General features: G+C 41.3%; 2 protein-coding genes across 2 annotated transcripts in view; one reads left to right on the top strand and one right to left on the bottom strand.

Moving 5' to 3' along the window:
• The window catches only part of LOC122549967 (lanosterol 14-alpha demethylase), a 31,512-nt gene extending 13,980 nt beyond the window's left edge, over positions 1 to 17,532 (bottom strand). Inside the window, exons 1-4 of the mRNA XM_043690273.1 lie at positions 17,356 to 17,532; positions 6,443 to 6,678; positions 4,175 to 4,273; positions 835 to 1,011 (exon numbers count right to left, since the gene is read on the bottom strand). Of these exons, the coding sequence (XP_043546208.1) occupies positions 835 to 1,011; positions 4,175 to 4,273; positions 6,443 to 6,678; positions 17,356 to 17,419 (576 nt within the window). The 5' untranslated portion in view covers positions 17,420 to 17,532. The remainder of the gene's footprint in view (positions 1 to 834; positions 1,012 to 4,174; positions 4,274 to 6,442; positions 6,679 to 17,355) is intronic.
• Positions 17,533 to 17,632: 100 nt separating this feature from the next.
• The window catches only part of hus1 (HUS1 checkpoint clamp component), a 42,191-nt gene continuing 35,639 nt past the window's right edge, over positions 17,633 to 24,184 (top strand). Inside the window, exon 1 of the mRNA XM_043690274.1 lies at positions 17,633 to 17,737. Coding sequence (XP_043546209.1) covers positions 17,686 to 17,737 — 52 coding nt within the window. The 5' untranslated portion in view covers positions 17,633 to 17,685. The remainder of the gene's footprint in view (positions 17,738 to 24,184) is intronic.

Raw genomic sequence — 24,184 nt, 5'->3', positions numbered from 1 at the left:
TCCACCAATTGTTTACTCCTTCCCCCTACCCCAATCCCTTCCTTAGCTTATGTAACATTTCCTAGCTACAATCAATTTTGAAGAAGGGTCACTGGATGCAAAACATTAACTTTGCTTTCTGTTCAATGACACTGTCAGACTTGCTGTTTTCTATCCTGCAATTTCTATTTATTCTAGCATCTTGCTTATGTGACTATAAATATGACCGAAGTCTAGGATCATTTACTAGCTCTTTTGTAACAAGAATTAATTGTTCTGCAGGAAACTGGGGAAAAAGAAGTTTCAGTTTGGTGCAATTCATTGATTCATACAGCGCCGAAAAGGCCCTTTGCCCCAATCAAGTCTGCACCGAGCAAGTGTCCTATATGTTTTCTTAACTATCCTATTCATGTGCTCTGCTGAGTTCAGGGATATGTGAATAATCTTCTACTGTTCCTCTAAACTACCCAGTGTCCTGTCATTCATTAAATACTTCCTTATCCTGTTTCTTTTTCCACAAGTACATCACTTCACACTTATCAGAGTAAAATACCATCTCCACTGGTCTGTCCATCTGACCGACCCATTGATATCTTCCTGTAACCTACAACTATCTTCAATTCACACTCATAATTTAATTACCTCTTTAATGAGGCTGGTTTCATATTCAACAATTACTGAAACCATGCGGAAAGTGATGTTCATGGACTACTAAAACTAAACTGGCAACAAGCATTATCTCAAAAGCAAAGCAAAACTATACAAAACAAATGAATAAATTAATTACAAGGTGGGCTTGAGATTCTAGCATGTTACTTGCATCATATTTGCTATACAACATTCGAACATACGCACAGGGTTTGGGACATCATAAGCAACTCCTTTGCCAAACACTGGTGTTGTCAGCCTGGAGTAAACATCCTCAGCATTCAAGTCTTCGTTTTTACTGTTGAAGAGCAAAGCTGCCGAGTCACTCCCCAGCAAATAGGTAAATGTCTTTCCAACCATTGTAAAACTAAACACTGGACCATACTGTTCAAAAACAAAAAGAGTGATATGGATTAAGAAATGCTATAAAAATAAATAATCAAATTAATTCACATTACTCTATCTTCAAAAAATACATTCTCGTAATTGCAGTTTAATAATTGTCTGCATGCACTCCAATTAAATATAAACCTGGTTTTCCAACTCTGTTTGTTCACATTCATCTTATTTTAAAACAGCAACTTCTAAAAATTCAGAAGATGCAATTTAAAACTGCATCTAATGTTTACAACACAACACACTGATGTGTTAAATTTTCAAATCGGGTGCAACTTGACAATGTTGCAATCAGCTTGACAACTGCCAGCATTAGCCATTACCCAGGTGAACTATGAATAGCTGACAGCATTCCATGGAATCAGTACCAAATTAACTGGATGAAACCAGGCACGACAGATGGATTTTATGTGGATCGAAAGTTACAATGTTGGTTAGTGGGATTAGACTACACAAAACCAACAGGATTACCTAAAGATATACTATCCATTTGTACAAAAATATGATTAATAAATTCAGAGTGTATGGAATACTTGGCAAAAACAAATTGTATTAGCTTGGGCAGAACCTTGAAAGGTAATAATTAAGAATGGCAGCACCAGGGTGACTCATTACAAGTCAATCTCATATTGTGTAATATTTCAGAATTAATTCCACATTTTTAACTTTATACATAACTTCAGAAATATCTACAGGAATAACTTACAAAGAATAAAAGTGTCCGGACATTGCTGCCATGTATGGATATCAATGACAGAAACAATTACAAGAAGTACAGGTTGGAATCAGATCATTAGTTGTAGTTTATACAAACTGATGGAAGGAGTCATCGACAGTGCTGTCAGTGGGAAATTTCTCATCAATAATGTGCACAGCAATGCTTAGCCAAGTACTCAGTTCCAAATTACATTACAGCCTTTGTCCAAACGTGAACAAAAGAGCTGATTTCCAGAAACAAGCTGAGACTGACTGCCCTGGACATTATGGCAGCATTTGAAGGAGTACATCTCAAAGATTTGAAGAGCAGTGAAGCCAGTTGTCCCAGGCTACTACTTTGCAACCAAACTCAAGTGCTTTTCTCCATTAAGGATATTGCCATCAAGCGAAAAATATTTCCTTTCTCACAACTTAGTAATCCGATACATGAGTTGCAATGCCAGTTTGATGCCAGGTATGTCGGTTGCATGGCCCAGTTACTGGCAGATCACATCAAACTACACATCCCATTGATCATTAGTGGTGGGCAGTGTGCCAATCATTGTACTCTGCAGAAGATGGTTGACAATGTCCAACAATACATGTGATTCCACTGTTGAACATTTATTTAATAAAATTGACTGTGCTAAGAATTACAACAGAAACCAATTTAAGAGTATTAATTGTGCTCCCAATGTGATGGAATTGCACATGCTAGAAGTTACACATTTTAAAACACAGAACCCTGTTTGGCATAGGCAAAGACAATTCATAGATTTGTTGAAGCTTTCTCATTGGGATAAAATGAGTCATGGAGTCTGCCAATCTCTGCTACATTCCCACAGCAACACCCTGACCAATCAGAGCCTGGTTTGAGAGATAGGGTTAGCCATCAACTGTTCTTACTGCATTACCAAGATAAGGCCCAACCTATCAACACTTTATTGTTATGTGATAAAAATTATCATTCTTATTCTCCACCAACTCAGTTTCTTGCATCCTAGTCCTGTTGAGTAAAAGACAAAAAGCTTCAACTTGGTCTCTGTAGAAATGTATTAGAAAAGCAGCCTTAAAGAATATGACAGCTAAACTTTAAATGATTAAGCAATTAGTATAAATCCTATTCAGTAGAAAGGCAAATATGTGAAGTAGACACAGTTATATATTAACTAAACATAAAGATGGATAACAGGAACATTACAAAAATAAATTTAGGAATAACAGTTTTGCGAATGCTTTCAGTCCACTGAAAGTCCACAGCAGAGGAATTTCATCCTTGAAATCGGAATTAATAATGTAAATATAAATACTAGATTATCATCCGGTCTTACAATGTAAACAAGTTTATTGTGCTATATCTTTGGAAATTTACATTTCTCATTAAAAGTTTTAATAGTTTTAAAGGAGTACACAATTCAAATAATATTTGGCACAAAAAGTTTGATAGGTAGAGACCTTTGTTCAACATTCCATCTCCCCACCTAGACCCATAGTGCAATCTTCATTTCAAAATCCAATATTCTATGCAAGGGTTTAAACCATTTACAGAAAACTTTATTTTAGCCAGCACCTTATAAACCAGCACGCTCAATGAACCAGCAAAATTTATATATCTAAAATACCAGAAGTTTACTGCATTATTGCGACGTCAGAGTAGTCAATTAAGGGTGTAAGAAGGCTCTTTGCCTGTAAGTTTTATTTAAGGCAAATGTGCATTATTACTTAAGTGATTTATGCTGTAAGTAAAGTATAATAGTGATGTGTATATCCGATGTATTGCTTAGTATGTGTTTTTACATTGATTAACCAGAATATTTGGTGAACCGGCACACTCCTGGTCCCATAGGTGCTAGTTAATAAATATTTTGCTCTACTTTAGTAATAACAAAAACCATGTAATGAGAGGAACTGGAACCGTATGCACAATTAACGTTATTATGCCCAGTTCTCAGGGGTGGAGGGAAGAAGTAAGGAATACAAATATAATGGATCATGGCATTTAAGTCAACTTCCCTCTTTTTGCAAAGAAATGCCATACATGTATTAGGAGTCTACTCCAACCTTTCTGCTCAGAAATGCACGTTTATTCATATTACATGTAAGCACATGGGGTCAAGTAGGCAATACATGAATTAAACATGGGTTTTAAGCGTTTTAGGACATGCTCACGCTCTACAGACCATTCATGGGAACATTATTACAACACCTGGCAAAAAGAATGAAGTGTGAAGCTGACTTTGGTAAATTGCTCATTAATTGTACTGCAGAAAGAAAAAGACTAGTGCAAGAATAAATGAATTACTGGTGCTGTTCTTTCACATTTCAAAATGGTGACTACCACACTAACAGTGCATCAAGTTTTATTTTATGTATCCATTTCAATTCCTATTTTTGGTGCATTTAGAAGCTTCAAAGCTAAGCTTGTGTGCTACAATGTAGGGAAATTAGCACTAACCTTACAGTATGCATTTTCTAAGAATTCAATTGGACTTCTTCCAAAGGCAATTGCATGTCCAAGAAATGGAATACCGGAATAAATATAAGGTGGGTATTTCTGAAAAAAAAAAGCAAAATCTTATGTTATAAAATAGTAATCAAAAACAATGGATTGATTGCACAAGTGAACTATTTCATGTTCTATCAGTCCCAAATTAATATCTATCTACTATCTAAGCACATAATTCTGGTCACATTTACCCATTCTGTTGCTACACCTAGTGACCCAATTGCACCTTTAACATTAGCAGTTTCAGCCTCAACCAATAACACGTGGGTGAATTCCACAATCTCACAAATCAAGACAAATAGTACTTATCACGCATAAAATAATTGTATTTAATTTTCTAATAAATGCCCTTCAACAACTGAAAATAATCTCCCCATAAGTAGGACAATGATCATACGATAAAATCATTTAATATTATATCACCCTACAATCAGCATGCTTTGAATGAATACTTTGCAATTTTCAAGTCTTCTCATTTGTATTGTTCATAATAAGGACTATCCTACTTGTACCTTTTGGAAAGCCTCACTATCCTTGCAATCATGTGGAGATTAACACTGCATAGCACTCTAATTATCATTTTAATAGCCTTATCAACTTCAAGTCTTGCCTTTAATAATATGTCCATCTGAGACATTTTACATCCTCCTGCCCACTAGGCTAACAATGTATTTTTAATCCAAAAAATGAACCATATTCTCTGTTAGGGATCACATTGCAACTCCCTCTGTGACCAACATCTTCCATTGTTGTGTTGAAAAGCAAGAACGCACTAATGGTAATTAGTCTCGTTGGATTTGTCCTACTTTTTGTGGAAGAGACATCGCTGAATAGCTTCCCACTTTCTCAGTTGGACCCAGTGCTGCAGCTATTCTGGGACAGTTTGGATAGGAGCATTCTTCTTCTGGAGCAACCAGAATTTTGGATTTTATCAGAATTTGTAGCCTTTAATATTTCCAGTGTGATCAGTTGTTTGTTGGCATCACATGGTGTGAATCAAGTTTACTAAAGTCTGGCATCTGTGACAGTGGAGACCATAAAACGGACTTGAGATAGATCACCCAATCAAGGCCTTCTGGTTGAAAATGGTTGTGAATGCTTTATCCTTGTTGTTTGCATTCATGGGCTGGGTTTAAGTGTCATTGAGGATTGTGATGCATTTGGAGGTTCCCTGTCTTCCTCCTTTTGGTCCTTTAATTGCTCACAACTATTGTGGTAGAACAGCAAAGTTTTAATCCAAACTGTCATTTACAGGGTCACTTGGCTGTGTACAACATCTGCTCCTGCTATTGAACACGCATGTTGTCCTTCATCAAAACTTCACCAGGTTCCAATCTAATTCTCAGATAGTCTGGTGTTGCTCCTCCACACACATTATTGAAGAAGATTCGGGCACTCAGTTTCATAGTTACAATAGTAGTATAGAGATGTGCCAGGCCAGGGGCTTATAGGTTGTGGTGGAATACACTTCTGTTGTTTTTGTTTTTGATACCTAGTTTTAAGTTCCAGTTAAAAAGTTTCATAACATCACTCGTTACTAGCAATCACTTCAGGGAATATCTTACCTTCTCATGAGCAAAGCCCAAATGTAAATCTCCCCCATTTTAATCAATGACACCCAAGATTGGTGTTCTTAGATTTTCTAGAGCAGCAAATCTTCTCAGTAATATTTTAATGTGTTGTCTATTATTATTGTTCATTTATTTTAGAAGTTTCATTTTGATGCATCAACTGCATGAAGTTCTCCGAACACCAATTTTGCCCCTCTTCGTTTTAAGTGGGCTTACGACAAAACAATTTGCCTTATATTTTTATTAAAGGCAAACTACAAAGCAGGAATCGTGGAACCCTACACTGACTTTGGCAATGGGCATCAACAGTGTTTCGGCGAACAGTCCACCCTGAAGGAAACCATTACATCATAGCTGGCTACTAGTGGACTAATTCAAACATAACAGATGCATTCATAACAAACCTATTATTTCACAATTAAACATTTTGAATTTTGATTCTAATTTTGATCGCATTAGAAAAAAAAATAACGAATCGTTATAATTCTGATCGAACACTAGCTCACGCACGAAATAACTTGGGTAAAAAAAAGTGACATGAAGTAAACTTGTCAGCATTTTTTTCATGCCCATTATTTGTTCCGAATGGATATTTTCAAAATGTAAAAGCAAGAATAAAAAGAACATTAAAAAAAATCATACATACCACACCCTTCTGATTTTCGGTCTGTTTTAAAGTCATTTTAGAGAAATACGCCACACTCAAGATAAAAGCTGAAGTGACCAACACAGTAGATGTCAAGCTGCCCTCCACCACTCTTTCCACGGCATTTTCTATCAGAGAGGTGCCAGCCTCCAGCAGTGGCAGCATCTTCCTCCTCTTTCTCCCGGTCTGCACCAGCGAACTTCGGCAGATTAGGAAACTGTGACAGCAGGGAAGATCTGGTGGAAATGGAGCAGAACTGCGGCAGCGGAACAGTGATCTTCTCAGCGAATCCGCGGATCGCTGGCCTCTGACTGAGGCAGTGCCCCCTCTCAGACAGAGGGACAGTAAGCCTCACGCTGAGGCAGTGAGATAATGTCCTCTCGGAGAGGCAGCAGAATATACCATGTCCCTCTCGCTGAGGTAACGGGACAATATCCCTCTTACTGAAGAAGTGGGATAAAGTATATCCTCACAGAGTATGTAATACGCGATGTTCCTTTCACTGATCAGTGGGCTATGTCCCTCACGGAAGAAGTGGGATTCAGTATATTCCTCTCTCAGAGGCATGCGATACAGTATACCCCTCAGAGGTAAAGAGATACAGTATGTCCTTCTCACTGAGGAAGTGAGCTACACTATGCCCCCTCCCCTCAATGGCAGTGGGATACAATATGTCCCTCCAGTGAGATAGTATTTCTTTCTCACTGAAGCAATGAGCTACGCTATGTCTCCTCAGCAGCAGTGGCATACAGTATTTCCCTTTCTGGAGCCAGTGGGATACAATCTGCCGTTCTCACTAAGACAGTGGATGGTGCTTTTCGCGCGACCAATCCTCCTACTGCGGCTACAGACTGGCTACACTCAACTCTGCAGCTCTCATTGGCTAATCGTCGCTCTACCCATATCTGACTATATGATGTCACAATGCGAGGCCCACCCTCAGTGGATAGTCCCGCCCCCGCCCCATACCTCGCGATCCTCTACTTGCCCTTCTACACACGCGTACTGCATCAATACCGGCCTACGTTTATCAACATTTTTCTTCCGCAAATAAAACGTCCCGGGCATCAGGAGAAAGGCAGCTTACACATTTAATGGCATAAACTACACAGAAGCTGGAAATCTACAAATTACTGACAGTTTACAGCATCATCTGGTTTATTGTCAATTACTCTTTCACAGGTTATGGGCATGTCTGAATTGAGCAGCTTGCAGGCGGTTTCAGTGGGCAGTTAAGAGCCAACCACATTGATGTGGAGGCCAGTATGGGTAACAGTAGGCAGAACTCCTTCCCTGAAGGTTTTGACAATTGATGGCAGCTGTTACTGTCATCATTACTGACACGAGTTATATTTCAGATTTAAAGGCGTTCAACAAAATGTCATAAGAGTGTTGGAGGTAGTATATTGGCAAAGACAGAAAATTATCGGTAAGCAGTGAGTGGGAATGTTTTTTTAAGATTGCCCAACTTGGCTATATGGTTCCACAGAGTTCAGTACTGGGATCACAACTTGGAGGATCTAAGCAAATGTACTGTAACCAAATTTACAGATGTCACAAAAAAATCAGTGCAAATGCAAATTATAAGGAGCATTCAAACAGTTTACAGAGTCAGGCGAAAGTGAGGACTGCAGATTCTGGAAACCAGAGTTTAGATTAGAGTGAGGCAGCATCTGAGGAACAGGAGAATCGATGTTTTGAGCAAAAGCCCTTCATCAGGAAATGGTTTGCAGAGAGATCCTAATAGCCTAAGTAGGTAAAAAGTTGGCAAATGGAGTATAATGTGGGATAATAAGAAATTGTTCATTTTGGATAGAAGAACAGTATTATTTAAATATAGTAAAAACTCCAATACAAAGGGATTTGGAGGTACCAGTGTAAGAAACACAGAAAGCCAGCACAGAGGTGCAGGTGGTGATCAGGAAGGTTGGCCCTTAGTTCAAGGGGTGTGGAGTATACCAGTAGGGAAGTCATTCTGCAACTGTACAAGATTCTGGTAAACCACATCTGGAGAAGCAGTTTTGGTCCCTTTATGGAATGATATTTTGTTAGAGACAATTCAGAGAAGGTTCACTAAGATGATTCCCAGGATTGTTTTATAAGCAAAGGCTAAACTGGTTGGGAGAAATTGAGATCTGCAAATGCTGGAGATGCAGAGTCGAGAATGTGTTGCTGGAAAAGCACAGCAGGTCAGGCCCTTCCTGATGAATGGCTCTGGCTCAAAACATCGATTCTCCTGTTCCTCAGATGCTGCCTGACCTGCTGTGCTTTTCCAGCAACACATTCTCTAAACTGTTGAGGAGTCTACACACTGGAGTTTAGAAGCATGAGAGGTGATCTCATTGAAATTTATGGGATTAGATTAGATTCCCTCCAGTATGGAAACAGGTCCTTCGGCCCAACAAGTCCACACCAACCCTCAGAAAAGTAACCCACCCAGACCCATTTCCCTCTGACTAATGCACCTAACACCATGGGCAATTTAGCATGGCCAATTCACCTGACCCGCACATCTTTGGAATGTGGGAGGAAACCCACACAGACATGAGGAGAATGTGCAGACTCCACATAGACAGTTGCCCACGGCTAGAATTGAACCTGGGACCCTGGTGCGGTGAGGCAGCAGTGCTAACCACTAAGCCACCGTGCCGCCCCAAGGTTCTTGACAGGGTAAATGCTGAGAGGATTTTTGCCTCATGGGAGAATCTAAGATGAGAGGGCATCGTCTCAGAATAAAGAGATACCAATTAAAACAGAGGAGGAGAAACTTCTTCTTTCAGTCATTGAGAATTTTTGTAATTATTTGTCACAGAGAGTTGAGAGGGAACAGTCCTTGCGTATATTTAACATTAAGATAGATAGATTCTTGATCAGTAGAGAAATCAAGGATCAGATCAATAATGATCCTATTGAATGTAGAGCAGGCTAAAGGGCTGAATGGCATACTCCTGTTTCTATTTCTTATGGTTGTATTAATTGAACTCAGATTTCAGGCACTGAGCTCTAGATAGCTGAAGGCACAGCCACCCATGGTGGAGTAAAGGGAACAGACCAGTTTTAAGATGTTTATAGGAAAGCTCATTGAATACCAAGTGTACAAAATTCTGGGAGGTAACTAACATTAAGGTAGGAAATAGTAAGACAAAATTTAAATCATGATTACAGTGCACAGCTGCATTATGTTAATTACAGTGCACAGTGCATTATGTTAATGCACAGCTTATAACAAATAGGAATGGTGGCAGAAGGGCAGGAGTGAATCATTAACTATTCCTGGGTACAAGTCTACACCATAAGCCATAGGAGCAGTAGGTCATTCAGCTGATCGAGTCTCCTCCCCATTCAGTGAGATCTTGGCTGATCTCATCTCTATTTTCTTGCCTTTTCTCCAAAAGCTCGAATTCTCCTACTCATTAAAAATCTATCTCAGCTTTGAATATACTTAACAAACCAGCCTTGACAGCCCTCAATAGTAAAGAATTCCCCTGATTCTGAGAAAAGAAATCTCCTTGCTATTGAGGTTCACCAGACTGATTCCCGGGTTGGCAGGACTAACATATGAAGAAAGACTGGATCAACTGGGCTTGTACTCACTGGAATTTAGAAGAATAGCAGGGAGGGGAGATCTGATAGAAACATACAAAATCATGATAGGACTGGACAGGCTAGCTGCAGGAAGAATGTTCACAGTGTTGGGGAAGTCCAGAACTAGGGGTCACAGTCTAAGAATAAGGGGTAAGCCATTCAGGACTGAGATGAGGAAGAATTTCTTCACTCAGAGTTGTGAACCCTGTGGAATTCTCTACCACAGAAAGCTGTTGGAGCCAGTTTGTCAGACATATTCCAGAAGGAGCTTGCGATGAAAGGGTTCAAGCGATATGGAGAGAAAGCGGTAGTGGGATGCTAAAATTGCATCATCATATTGAATGGTGGTGCAGGCTCAAAGGGCCAAATGGTCTACTCCTGCATCTACTTTCTATGTTTCTAAGTTTAGCTATATTCAAATACGAGGCCCCTTATTCTGAGACTATGCCCTATGATCCTTGACTGTCCCCCAAGGTGGATCAACCTTTTCATATCTACTGCTAAGAATCTTGTATCTTGCAATAAGGTCAATTCTCATAATTCTAAACTCCAATGAGTACAGGTCCAATCTACTTAACCTCTCTTAATAAGATAGTTCCTCCAGACCTGGTATCAATCTTGTGAATCTTCTCTAGGATGCCTCCAATGCCAGGACATCTTTCCTTAATTAAGGGGCCCAGAAATGTTCAGTACTCCAGTTGTGGTTGGACTAGTGCCTTGTGTAGTATTAGCAAAACCACCACACTTTTTATGTTCATTCCCTTTGAAATAAAAGCCAAAGTTACATGTGCCTTCCCTATTACAATGAACTTGATTCATAAAAGAAAACTCCAAATTCTTTTATTTAAATAATGTCTAGCCCCTCTATTTTTCCTGCCACAGAAACAGAATATAGGAGCAGGAGTAGGCCATTCAATATGACCATGGTTCATCATCCAACTTCATAGCCAATTCCTGCTTTCTCGCCATGTTCTTCAATTTCTTTCATCTTAAGAACTAGACCTACATCTTTCTTGAAAGGCTTCAATATTTTGGTCTCAACATTTTCCTGTGGCAAAAAACTCCACAAACTCAGCACTCTCTCTATGAAGAAATTCCTACTCATCTGTGTCCTAAAAGGACTATCCCCTTGTACTTAGACTGCGGCCCCTGATTCTGTACTCCTGGTCATTGAAACTATCCATCCTGCATCAACCTTGTTGAAATTTAATAGGTATTTATGAGATTCCTCTCATTCTTCTAACGTCTAGTGAATATAATCCTACTTGTGGAAGAGCTGGTGTTGGACTGGGGTGGACAAAATTAAAAATCACATAATACCAGGTTATAGTCCAACAGGTTTATTTGGAAGCACTAGCTTTCGGAGCGCTGCTCCTTCATCAGGTAGCTGTGGAGCAGGTAGCAGGAACAGGAGATACAGAATTTGTAGCAAAAGATCACTGTCATGCAACTGAAATGACATATTGAACAAACGTAGATTGCTGTTAATTCATTCATCTTTTAGAATGGGTTGCAGTTTCGGTTCACATAGAATATAGAACGTTACAGCACAGTACAGGCCCTTCAGCCCTCAATATTGCGCTGACCTGTAAAATTAATCTGATGCCCATCTAACCTACACTGTTCCATTATTATCCATATGAATGTCCAATACTCATTTAAATGCCCTTGACGTCGACGAGTCCCTCCCCCCACAACCTATCACCTTCATCCCCTCCCCCACTCACCTATTGTACTCTATGCTACTTTCTCCCACTCCCACCCTCCTCTCACTTATCTCTCCACCCTACAGGCTCTCTGCCTGTATTCCTGATGAAGGGCTTTTGCCCGAAACGTCGATTTTACTGCTCCTCGAATGCTGCCTGAAATGCTGTGCTCTTCCAGCACCACTAATCCAGAATCTGGTTTCCAGCACCTTTTACTGTTTTTACTGTTGCAGGCAGGCTGTTCCACAGCCCTACTACTCTCTGAGTAAAGAAACTACCCTTGATACCTGTCCTATATCTATCACCCCTCAATTTAAAGCTACGTCCCCTCGTGTTAGCCTTCACCATCCGAGGAAAGAGGCTCTCACTGTCCACCCTATATAACCCTCTATTATCTTATACATCTCGATTAAGTCACCTCTCAACCTTTTTCTCTCCAATGAAAACAGCTTCAGTTCCCTCAGCCTTTCCTTGTAAGACCTTCCCTCCATACAGGCAACATCCTAGTAATCCTTTTCAAAGCTTCCACATCCTTCCTATAATGCGATGACTAGAACTGCACGCAATACTCCAGGTGCAGCCTTACAAGTATCTTGAAGCATGACTCATGGCTCCAAAACTCAATCCCCCTACCAATAAACAGCAACACATTATATGCCTTCTTAACAACCCTATCAACCTGGGTGGCAACCTTCAGGGATTTATGCACCTGGACACAGAAATCTCTCTGTTCATCTACACTGCCAAGAATTTTACCATTAGCCCAGTACTCTGCATTCCTGTTGCTTCTTCCGCATTAAACTCCATTTGCCACTTCTCAGCCCAACTCTGCATCTTATCTATGTCCCTCAGTAACCCACAACATCCACAACTCTGCCTACCTTAATGTCATCTGCAAATTTACTAACCCATCCTTCTATGCCTACCTCCAGATCATTTATAAAAACAGATCCTTGTGGCACACCACTGGTAACTGAGCTCCAGGGTAAACATTTTCCATAAACCACCATCCTTTGTCCTCTTTCAGCTAGCCAATTTCTGATCCAAACCACTAAATCACCTTCAATCCCGAAACTCCATATTTTGTGTAATAGCCTACTGTGTGGAACCTTATCAAATGCCTTACTGAAGTCCACATACACCACATCAACTGCTTTACCTTCATCCACCTGTTTTGTCATCTTCTCAAGAACTCAATAAGGTTAGTGAGGCACGATCTACCCTTCACAAAACCATGTTGACTATCCCTAATCAAATTATTCCTTTCCAGATGATTATAAATCCTATCTCTTATAACCTTTTCCAGCACATTACCCACAACTGAAGTAAGGCTAACTGGCCTATAATTACCAGGATTGTCCCGACTCTCCTCCTTAAACAAGGGAACAACATTTGCTATCCGCCAATCTTCTGGCACTATTCCTGTTGACAATGACATAAAGATCGAAGTCAAAGGCTCTGCAATCTCCTCCCTAGCGTCCCAGAGAATCCTAGGGTAAATTCCATCCGGCCCAGGGGTCTTATCTATTTTCAGATCTTCCAAAATTGCTAAAACCTCTTCTTTGTCAACCTCAATCCCATCTAATCTTGTAGCCTGTATCTCCATACTCTCACTAACATTGCCCTTTTCCAATGTGAATACTGATGAAAAGTATTCATTAAGCCCTTCCCCATGTCCTCAGATTCCACATACAACCTTTCACTACTATCTTTGATTGGCCCTAATCTTACTCTAATCATTGTTTTATTCCTGATATACCTATAGAAGGCCTTAGGGTTTTCCTTGATCCTATCCACCAACAACTTCTCATTGTCCCCTCCTGGTTCTTCTTAGCCCTCTCTTTAGATCTTTTCTGGATAACTTATAACTCTCAAGCTACTAACTGAGCCTTCACGCCTCATCCTCACATAAGCCTTCTTCTTCCTCTTGACAAGAGCTTCAATTTCTTTAGTAAACCATGGTTCCCTCTCTCAACAACTCCCCCACTGCCTGATAGGTACATATTTATCAAGGACTCGCAGTAGCTGTTCCTTGAATAAGCTTTACATTTCAAGTGTGTCCATCCACTGCAGTTTCCTTCCACATCCTATGCATCCTAATATTCATTAATATGTAAATCCCATAATTTCTTTAAAGTCATATTATTAAGATAACTTAAGGTTTTACAAAAAGGTGATACCTCAGCTCAGACAATGCATTAAAGGTGTGAGGTTAGAGTCTGTCTGTATCCCAAGTGAGTCAGACTAGTTCTACTTCCAAAGTGGAATTTATAAAATATTACATGGATTCGCAGATGTGAATATTGTGCACTTCTTGAGCAAAACAGAATGTATTTGCAAATATAATTCTGCAATTGCAAATTTACCCCATTGACTTATATGTATGTGTGTGTGTGTGCATGTGTGTGAGTGAGTGAGTGAGTGAGTGAGTGTGAGTGAGTGAGTGAGTGAGAGAGTGAGAGAGTGAGAGAGTGAGTGTGTGTGTGTGTGGGGAGGGTCTGCATGAGTGTGTGAATATGTAAGAGTGTGTGTGTGAGAGAGAAAGTGTATAGTGTAGTGAGGTCACCTTTCATGTAACATGAACCCAAGGCCATCCTCATGGGTACTGAACTTGGCTATCAGCCTCTGCTCAGCCACTCTATGTTGTTTTGTATCCCGAAGTCTGCCTTGGAGGATGGTCACCTGAAAATCCAATGCCGAATGTCTCTGACCACTGAAGTGTTCCCCAACTGGGAAGAAGCACCTCTGTCTGGCAATTGTTGTCCTGTGTCCATCCATCTGTTGTTGCAGTGTCTGCTTGGTCTCGCTAATGTACCAGGCCTCGTAGTGTATGAGATAGACAACATTGGCCGAGTCACATGAGTACCTGGTGCGCATATGGTGAGTGGTGTTCCCGCAAGTCAACACTCTGACATATCTTGCAGTGGTTGCCATGACAGGGTTGTACGATTTTGTGGTCGATGTTGTCCTGCGGACAATAGTCTGTTTCAAGTTTGGCAGTTGTTTAAAGTGAGAAGTGGAGGCATAGGGAAGGTCTTGGCAAGGTGCTCATCCTCATCGATAATGTGTTGCAGGCTGCGAAGAGCATGGCGTAGTTTCTCCGCTCCCAGGAAGTACTGGACAATGAAGGGTACCCTATTGGTTGCATCCCGTGTCTGTCTCCTGTGGAAGTCATTACGGTTTCTCGCTGTGGGTGATCGATGAGTTGAGCATCGTACCTTGTTCCTATGAGGGCATCCTTGAGCACCTTCAGGTGTCTGTCACATTCCTCCTCATCTAAACAGATCCTATGTATGCGTAGGGATTGTCCATAGGGGATGGCTATTTGATATGTTTAGGGTGGAAGCTAGAGAAGTGTAGCATCATGAGGTTATCCGTGGTTTGTAGTGGAGTGAGGTACTGATGTGCCAGTCCTTAATGGAGTTGCATGTGTCCAAGAATGAGACAGATACTAAAGAGTAGTCCCTAGGAGATCTGATGGTAGGATGAAACTTGTTGATATCACTGCATAGTTGTTTCAGTGACTCCTCGCCTTGGGTCCAGAGGAAGAAAATGTCATCAATATGCCTGGTGTATAGTGCTGGTTGGAGGTCTTATGCAGCAAAGAAGTCTTTTTCAAACTTGTGCATGAAAATGTTGGCATAATGGGGTACAAGTTTGGTCCTCATGGCTGTTCAGGCATTTGGATGAAGAACTGGTTGTCAAAGGTGAAAACCTGGCCTAAGATGAAGCAGATGAGTTGTAGGATGGTGCTTGGAGATTGGCAGTTGTTTGTATTAAGTACTGAGGCTGTTGCAGTGATGATGTCAATATGGGGGATGCTGGTGTAGAGTGCTGAAACGTACATTATGATGAGGAATGTTCCTGGTTCGACTCGTCTGTGGGTGTTGAAGTGGCTGTAGAAAATCTGTAGTGTCGCGACAGAAGCTGGGGTTCCCATGTACATTGGGTTTCAAGATTCCCTTGACATAACCAGAGAGGTTCTCACACAGGGTCCCATTGCTTGATATGATGGAACATCCAGGTGTGTTTGTGTATCCTCAAAAGGCAGTAGAATTCCCCTACACAAGAAATACATGGGATGAGAGTGTATAGGGAACTCTGAAGGACTGGATCAAAAGTCCTGATCAATGTTTTAGTTCATGGGTGTGTTCTTTGGTCAGATTGGCCAGCAGTTGCCTGTAGTGTTCTTTGTTGTTCAATTTTCCTTGCAGTAGTCTGTTCTATTCTGAATGATGATGACGCCTCTTTTATCTGCTGGTTTGATGACAATGATGCTATTAGTTTTGATAGTGTTGGATGGCATTCTGTTTTGATCAGGTGATGTTTTGCTCTACCTTGTGGGTGCAGCTGATGGATCTGTTCGGATGAGGAGGAATGTGATGGACACCTGAAGGTCCTCAAGGATGCCCTCATAAGAACAGGGTATGATGCTCAACTCACAGACTGCCAGTTCTGATGTGCCACAGCGAGAAACCATAATAACCTCCTCAGGAGACAGACACGGGATGTAACAGATAGGGTACTCTTCGTTGTCCAGTACTTCCTGGGAGCGGAGAAACTACACCATGTTCTTTGCAACCTGCAGCACATCCTGAGGACTCCATACAACCTTGTCACGGTGGACGCTGCAAAAAGTGTCAGATTGTGGACATTGATACCACTATTACACGTGGGAACACCTCCCACCGTGTACATGGCAGGTACTCATGTGACTCAGCCAACATTGTCTATCTTATACGTTGCAGGCAGGGATGCCCGGAGGCATGGTACATTGGGGAAACCGAGCAAAGACTATAACAACGGATGAATGGGCACCGCACAACAATCAACAGACAGGAGAGTTCCCTCCCAGTTGGGGAACACTTCAGTGGTCCAGGACATTCAGCCTCGGACCTTCGGGTGACCATCCTCCAAGGTGGACTTCGGGACAGGCAGCAGAGGAAAGTGGCCGAGCAGAGGATGATAGCTAAGTTCGGTACCCATATGGAGGGCCTCAACCGGGACCTTGGGATCATGTCACACTATAGGTGATCACCATTGCACTACACACACACTCTCACATACACACGGACACAGATACACACAGACGCGCACACAGACACCCACACACACCTTTATAGACACACAGACTCCCACACAAGCACGCCCTCACAGACTTAAGCCACTCTGCATTCACTACACACACACAAACACACACACACACTTTCTCACACTCACAACCCCCACCCCAGACAGGCACACACACAACCAACAGATACAACTGCTAACCCGAGAATGCAACTTTTAAAAAAAGGGTTTTGTGATTTACACATGAAAGAAGTGAAACTATCACTGTATTCTAACAGATGAAAGGCTTAACAGACAATCAATTCTTCAATGTATAATTTCAGTTACATCACACTGCAAATTTTTGCTATGAATTCTGTGTTAGGATTGAGCCCTCCACAATCACCTGATGAAGGAGCGTCGCTCCGAAAGCTAGTGTGCTTCCAGTTAAACCTGTTGGACTATAACCTGGTGTTGTGTGATTTCTAACATCATATTTCTCAGTCGGGATAGTAATTGGCTTCATCTAGATCATTAACTTATAAAGTGAAAAATTGTGGTCCCAACACTGACCTCCCGATGTCGTCTTCTCTACAACGAGGAGACCAAAGATCGGGAATGGTTCGCCGAGCATCATTTCCAGTTGCTGATTTCAGTCATGGTTATACCATTGAATGCCATTATATGGGCACCTGTGTGGCGCAGCAACTCCTGGGTATTGAAAAGAATTGAAGGAAATCTTTCCTTCACTTGGTCGGTTCGGAGGCCGAGCCTTTGTACCCCCGACAACCGCCAGCCTGGGTGTTGCCTTGGTAACCAAGCGGCGTCAACAAGGGGCGGAAGTGACGTACAGTGCTGCAACGGAACGTTGTTTCCGGTATTGTATTTCCGGTCGCTATTGGGATGAAGTTCCGAGGGAAGATCGTGGATGTTGGTTGTTTAAATCATTTCACCCGTAAGTCAGTCCGTCAGCTGAAGTCAGTCTTTTCCTTTATCAGTCAGGGTCCAGCTCCCGTGGAAGTAACAGTGACCTCTTTTCCCAATATTTCTTCTAACTCCTCCAGTGCCGTTTCGAGACCTTTCCAGAATCTGGGGCAATTACCAGCTCCACTTCCACTGTTGGCCTCTCTGCACCTTTACTGTTACTGAAGCCCTATTCGCATTTTTTTTCATGTTCACCAGATTTTCCTAAATTCCGGCCTTTGCTTTACTCGTGTTGTAAACCATCCCACAATCAACTCGCTGCATTTTCCTGTCACTCAGGCGGCTCACTGTCCAGTACATCTGCAGGAGCTGGAAGCAAGAGTCAATACATGTGGAGCTGGAAAAGCACAGCAGGCAGACCGCATCCAAAGGAGCAGAAAAACCAACATTTCAAGTCAAAACCCAAGAAGTAAACGGGGTGATAGGTGGATGCAGGTAGAGGGTTATTATGACTGGTCAGTGGGAAGGGTGGATAGGTGAGTAGGAAAATGGACATTTTGGTCAGGTCACGTCATGGAGATGATGAGGAGGGATGGGGTCTAGATATGGGATAAGGCTGGGGGGTGGAGGAACTTTGAAGCTGGTGAAGTCAATATTGAGGACATTGGACTGTCAGCTTCCCAGGTAGTATTCCTCCAGTTTCTGTTTGACCTCACTCTGGCATGGAGGATGGAAGTGTCTCTGGGCAATTAAAAAGAATGGCAACCAGCGGGTCAGGTTGGTTGATGCATGTGGAGCACAGGTGCTGTGCATCCTGGCCCCTGAGTCTATGTTTGGTCTCCCTGAAACAGGCTTTGTTTCTATTATAAAATGAGTCAAGTTTTGGCTTCTTTATGTAAGGAGGGACAGACATGCATTTAGGTTTAGCAGATTGTGCCTTTCCTCATTGTAGCTTAGAAAGTTGAGATTATCTTATTGAAATGTGTAGGATTCTGAGAGATTTGACAAAGTAGATGCTGAAAGAGCTGTTCCTGTCTTGCGGGAATCCAGAATTAAAGGGCATACGTTTAAAAACAGGGAATCGCCCATTTAAGAAGGAAGTGAAGAAGAATTTCATCTGAGGGTCATTTCTGTTTGAAAATCTCTTCCTCAGCAATAAGTGGAGGATGGATTATTGAATAAATGCAATCTTAATTTGACATTTTGGTTAATAGTGAATTGAGGGTAACGGAGCAGACAGAAAAGTGGAGTTGCTTTTTTTATTTGCTCGATGTGCCATTGCTGGCTAGGCTAGCATTTATTGCCCATTCCTGATTGCCCATGGGAAGGTGGTATTGAGCTGCCTTCTTGAATTGCTGCAGTCAAGGAGGGGTACACCCACAATGCTGTTAGGAAGGGAATTCCAGGATTTTGACCCAGTGACAATGATGGAATGGTGATATAGTTAGGATGATATATGATTTAGAGGTGAGCTTGCAGGTTATGGTGCTCACATGCATTTGCTGCCCCTGTTCTCCTGGGTGGTTGTGGTTGTAAGTTTCAGAAGTAAAGAGCCTTACTGAATTTCTGCAATGCAGCTTGTAGATGGTGCAAATAGTTGCCACTGTATATTGTGCTAGAGGGAATGAAAGTTGAAGATGTTGGTTGGATTCCAATAAAGTGGGCTGCATTGTCCTGGTTGATGTTGAGTTTCTTGAAGGTTGTCAAAGTGGTACTCTTCAAGGTAAGTGAAGAGTATCTCACCACAATCTGAACTTGTGCCTTGTAGATGATAGACAGCTTTGGGAGTCAGATGATAAGTTACTTGCCATGCACGTTCTAGCCTCTGTCTTGCTCTTCTAAGTACAGTATGTATTTGGCTACTCCAGTTCAGCTTATGATCAATGATAACCTCCAGGATGTTGATGGAGGAAGATTCAGCAATGGTAAAGTCATTGAATGTTAAGGGGGGAATGGTTAGATTCTCTGTCATTGGATATGATCATTGTTTGGCACTTGCCATGGGACAAATGTTGCTTACCACTTACCACCCCAGTCTGGATGTGGTTCAGGTATTATTGCTTGATCATGCAATGCTTCTGGGATGGTTTGTAGTGTAGTAATAATGCAACAGGACTAATAACCCAGAACTCCAAACTTATGTTTTGGGCACATGGCTTAAAATCGCACTATGGCAAATGGTGAAATTTGAAGTTAATTTTTAAAATAAAGCTAGTCTAATGGCCTCCAAAATCGTAAAAACCCATCTAGTTTACCAATGTATTTTAAGGAAGGAAGACTGTCACCCTTACCAGATCTGGACCATATGTGACTCAAGGTGCACAATGTTGGTTGACTTTTCACTCCTGTTTGGGTAATTAAGAATGGGAAATAAATGCTGGACCAGCCAGAAAACTCCCATACCTCATGAGTGAATAAAAAAAAGCATCTGAGGAGTCTCGAATGGCACTAAATATTGTGCAATTATCTGCAAATATTTCAAATTCCTACATAATGAGAATGAGAACTAAGCAACTGAAAATGCTTGGTCCTAGGACACAACCTTGAGAAACTCCTGCAGTGAAGTCCAATGACTTTTAAGAAACACAAGCATTTGTTCTTGATATGACTGCATGCAGTGAAGAGTACATGAAGTCATACCCAGCTTCCCACTGAGTCCACTTTTGCTGAGGCTTCTTGATACTTAGTCAAATGTTACCTTGAGATCATGAACAGTCACCTGTACCTTACCTCTTGAGTTCAGCTATTTATGCTTATTGTGACTAAGACTCAAATTTGGTCAGGTGTTGAGTGGCCCGAGTGGACAGCAAACTGTGTGTCAATGAGCAGGTAATGATTAAGAAAGTGCTGCTTGATAACACTGTTAATAGCACTTTTGTCATTTTGATTATTGGAAGTAGACTGATCAGATAACAATTGGTGAGGTTTGATTTGCCTTGCTTTTCGTGGACAGACATATCTAGGAAAGTTTCATAATCTTTGTTAGCTTGGCTTGCAGCTTATTGTTAAAGCACAAGTCTTCGACCTGGTCAGGACCCATAGCCTTTGCTTCCAGTTTTTCTCTTCATAGATTGTGGAATGAATCAAATCGGCTGAAGACTGCCATTTTTGATGCTGGGGACCTCAGGAAGAGCACAAGCTGGATCATTGGCTGAAAATAGTTGCAAATGCTTCAGCTTATGTCTTATAAAGATCTATTAGTCTCTCTTATCATTGAGGTTGGGATATTCACGAAGCTGCCGCCTCTCCCTATTAGTTGTTCACCTGTCCACCATGAGTCGTAACTGAATATGGTAGGACTGCAGAGTCTAGATCTGATCCATTGATCATGGTATTGCTTTGCATAGACTTTTGCAAGTAGTGTTGTGCTATTGCTTTACCAAGTTGTCACCTGATATTCAGGTATGCCTAACTTTGCTCCTGGCATGCACACCTGCACTAAAGTTGATCCAATGGCTTGATGGGAATGATAGAGTTAGAAATATGTTGGGCCAATGAAGTTACACATTGAGGTTAAATAAAATTCTGCCATTGCTGATAGCCCTCAACGCCTCATGGATTCATGGTTTTAAGTTTGCTAGGTCTGTTCAAACTCTAGCCCATTTAGCACAGTGGTAGTGGCATATAATGAAAAAATATTCTAAATGTGAAGGCCAGTCTTCTGCACCACAAGAAATGTGTGTTCATCAGACCTACAAGTACTGTCATGGTCAGGTGCCTCTCCATGGGCTAAATTGCTGAGGACCAGTTTCAGTAAGTTTTTTTTCCTCTTGTTGGTTCCCTTACTATGTAGCAGACACAGCCTAATGGCTATTATCTTTAAGAGTTGACCAGATTCGGTTGGTCATGTTACTACCAATTCATGCTTGATAATAGACAGTGAAGCCCCCAAAGGATGCCATCCTTAGAAAAAGTATACAATAATAAGACACTTAGAAATAGTAATGGTATTACAAGAAGTCAACAGCGATTTATGAAAAACAAATTATGTTTGACAAACTTATTGGAATTTTTAAGGTTGTAACTTGATGAGGAAGAACCATTGAATGTGGAGTATTTTTATTTTCAGAAAGCTTTTGCTAGGTTTTTTAAATTCATTTGGAGAGTGTGGGTGTCACTGACTGGGCCATCAATTATTGACCATGCCTAGTTGCCCTTGAAAAGGTGGTGATGAGATGCCTACTTGAATTGCTGCAGTCCAGTTGCTGTGGCTGGACCTCCAATGTCTTTGGGCAGAATGCTCCAGGATTTTGACCCAATGACACTGAATGAAGAGTGATATATTTCCAAATCAGGATAGTGAGTAGTTTGGAGAGGAACTTTCAGGTGCTGTTTTTCTCATTCATCTAATGTATCACATAGGACATTATTGTTCAAAATCAAAACATATGGGATTGATGGTAATATCTCTCATGGACTGAGAATTGGTTAGCAGAAAAGAAACAAAATAGGAATTTTTGATGTGGAAGGTGATGACAAGTGAGGTGCCATAGGGATGAGTGCTTGGGCCCTAGTTATTCACAATATATATTTTAATGATTTGGATGAAGGAATCAAGTGTAATATTTTCAAGTTCACTGACAACACAAAATTAAGTGGAAATGTGAGTGGTGAGGAGGACGTAAAGAGGCCTTTCAGTGATTTAGACAAGTTGAATGACTAGACAGATACATGGCAGATGCAGTATTTAAATATGAAGTTGTCCCTTTCAGTAAGAAACTGTGATAGATTGAGAAAGTTTGATGTATAAAATGACATGCATCCTTTCATACCTATCATTGAAAGCAAGCAGGCACATGCAGCAACCAGTTAGGAAGACACATAATAAATTGGCTATCATTGTAGGAGAATTTGACTACAGGATCAAGGAAATCTTACTGTAGATGTGTATGGCATTGGTTACGCCACTCATAGAGTATTCTGTGTGGTTTTGGCCTCCTTATCTAAGAAAAGTGGGAGTGCAGTGAAGATTCACCAGAATGATTCCTGGAATGGCAGGTTTGTCTTTTGAGGAATGATCGGGTCAACTTGACCTGTACTCACTGAAGTCTTGAAATATGAACAAAAATCTCACTTAAACATAACTTTTGCCAGAGCTGGACAGACGGGACATAGAGGTGATGTTTCTGCTGGCCGGGGTCCAGAACAATGGATCGTAATGTGGGGATGCGTAGTCGATCATTTCAGACTGTAATGAGGAAGAATTTCTTCATTCAGCATGGTGAAGTTGTGGAATTCTCCTGCATAGAAGGCTGCGAATGTGAATTCACTGAATATATTTATGAAAGAAATAGATTTCTAGAAGCCAACAATTTTATGGATAATAGGACAAGGAGACACCTGGCTTTGAGATGGATGTGTAATTCTGTTGAATGGCAAAATGATTGGGTGAGCTGAATTGCCTAGTCCTGCTCCTATTTTCTTTTGTTTCTATGCAGAGTGTGTTCTGTGCACTTGCCACAGTTGGTGCTTCTTGCAATGTTTCTGTCAAATCCCCTCTTAGCCTTCTGCTTTCCAATGAGAACAGACCCAAGTCTCTCAGCCTTTTCTCATAAGACCTTCCCTCCAGATCAGACAACATCCTGGTTAATCTCCTCTGCATCTTTTCTAATGCTTCCACATCCTTCCCGAAATATGAGGACCAGAACTGTACACAATATTCCAAGTGTGGTCGCACTAATGTTTTGTATAGTTGCAGCATCATATTGTGGCTCCGGAACTCAATCCCTCTACGAATGAAACCTAACACCGTGTGCCTTTTTAACAGCACTATCTACCAGGGTGTCAACTTTCAGGGACCTATGTACATGGACTCCAAGATCCCTCTGCACATCCACACTACCAAGAATCTTTCCATTGACCCAGTATTCTGCCTTCCTGTTATTCTTCCCAAAGTGCATCACCTTAGGTAAATTGGCCATGCTAAATTGCCCTTAGTGTTAGGTAATAAGGGGTAAATGTAGGGGTATGGGTGGGTTAGGTAATAAGGGGTAAATGTAGGGGTATGGGTGGGTTGCGCTTCGGCGGGTCGGTGTGGACTTGTTGGGCCGAAGGGCCTGTTTCCACACTGTAAGTAATCTAATCTAATCTAATCTAATCTAATCTAAAAAACCTCACATTTAGCTGCATTGAACTCCATTTGCCACCTCTTAGCCCAATTCTGCAGTTTATCCAACTCCCCCTGAAACCTGTAACATTCTTCCAAACTGTCCACTACTCTACCGACTTTAGTGTCGCCTGCAAATTTACTAGCCCATCCACCTACGCCTGCATTTAAGTCATTTATAAAAATTACAAACAGCAGTGGTCCCAAAACAGATCCTTGTGGCATACCACTAGTAACCAGACTCCAGGCTGAATATTTTCCATCAACCACCACTCACTGCCTTCTTTCAGAAAGCCAGTTTGTAATCCAAACTGCTAAATCACCCTCAATTCCATGCCTCTGCATTTTCTCCAACAGCCTACCATGTGGAAC

Source organism: Chiloscyllium plagiosum, chromosome 5, assembly GCF_004010195.1.
Source record: "Chiloscyllium plagiosum isolate BGI_BamShark_2017 chromosome 5, ASM401019v2, whole genome shotgun sequence".
Classification (NCBI taxonomy): Eukaryota; Metazoa; Chordata; class Chondrichthyes; order Orectolobiformes; family Hemiscylliidae; genus Chiloscyllium; species Chiloscyllium plagiosum.
Note: the sequence above shows the minus strand (reverse complement) of the source record. Positions and strands in the feature narration are given on the sequence as shown.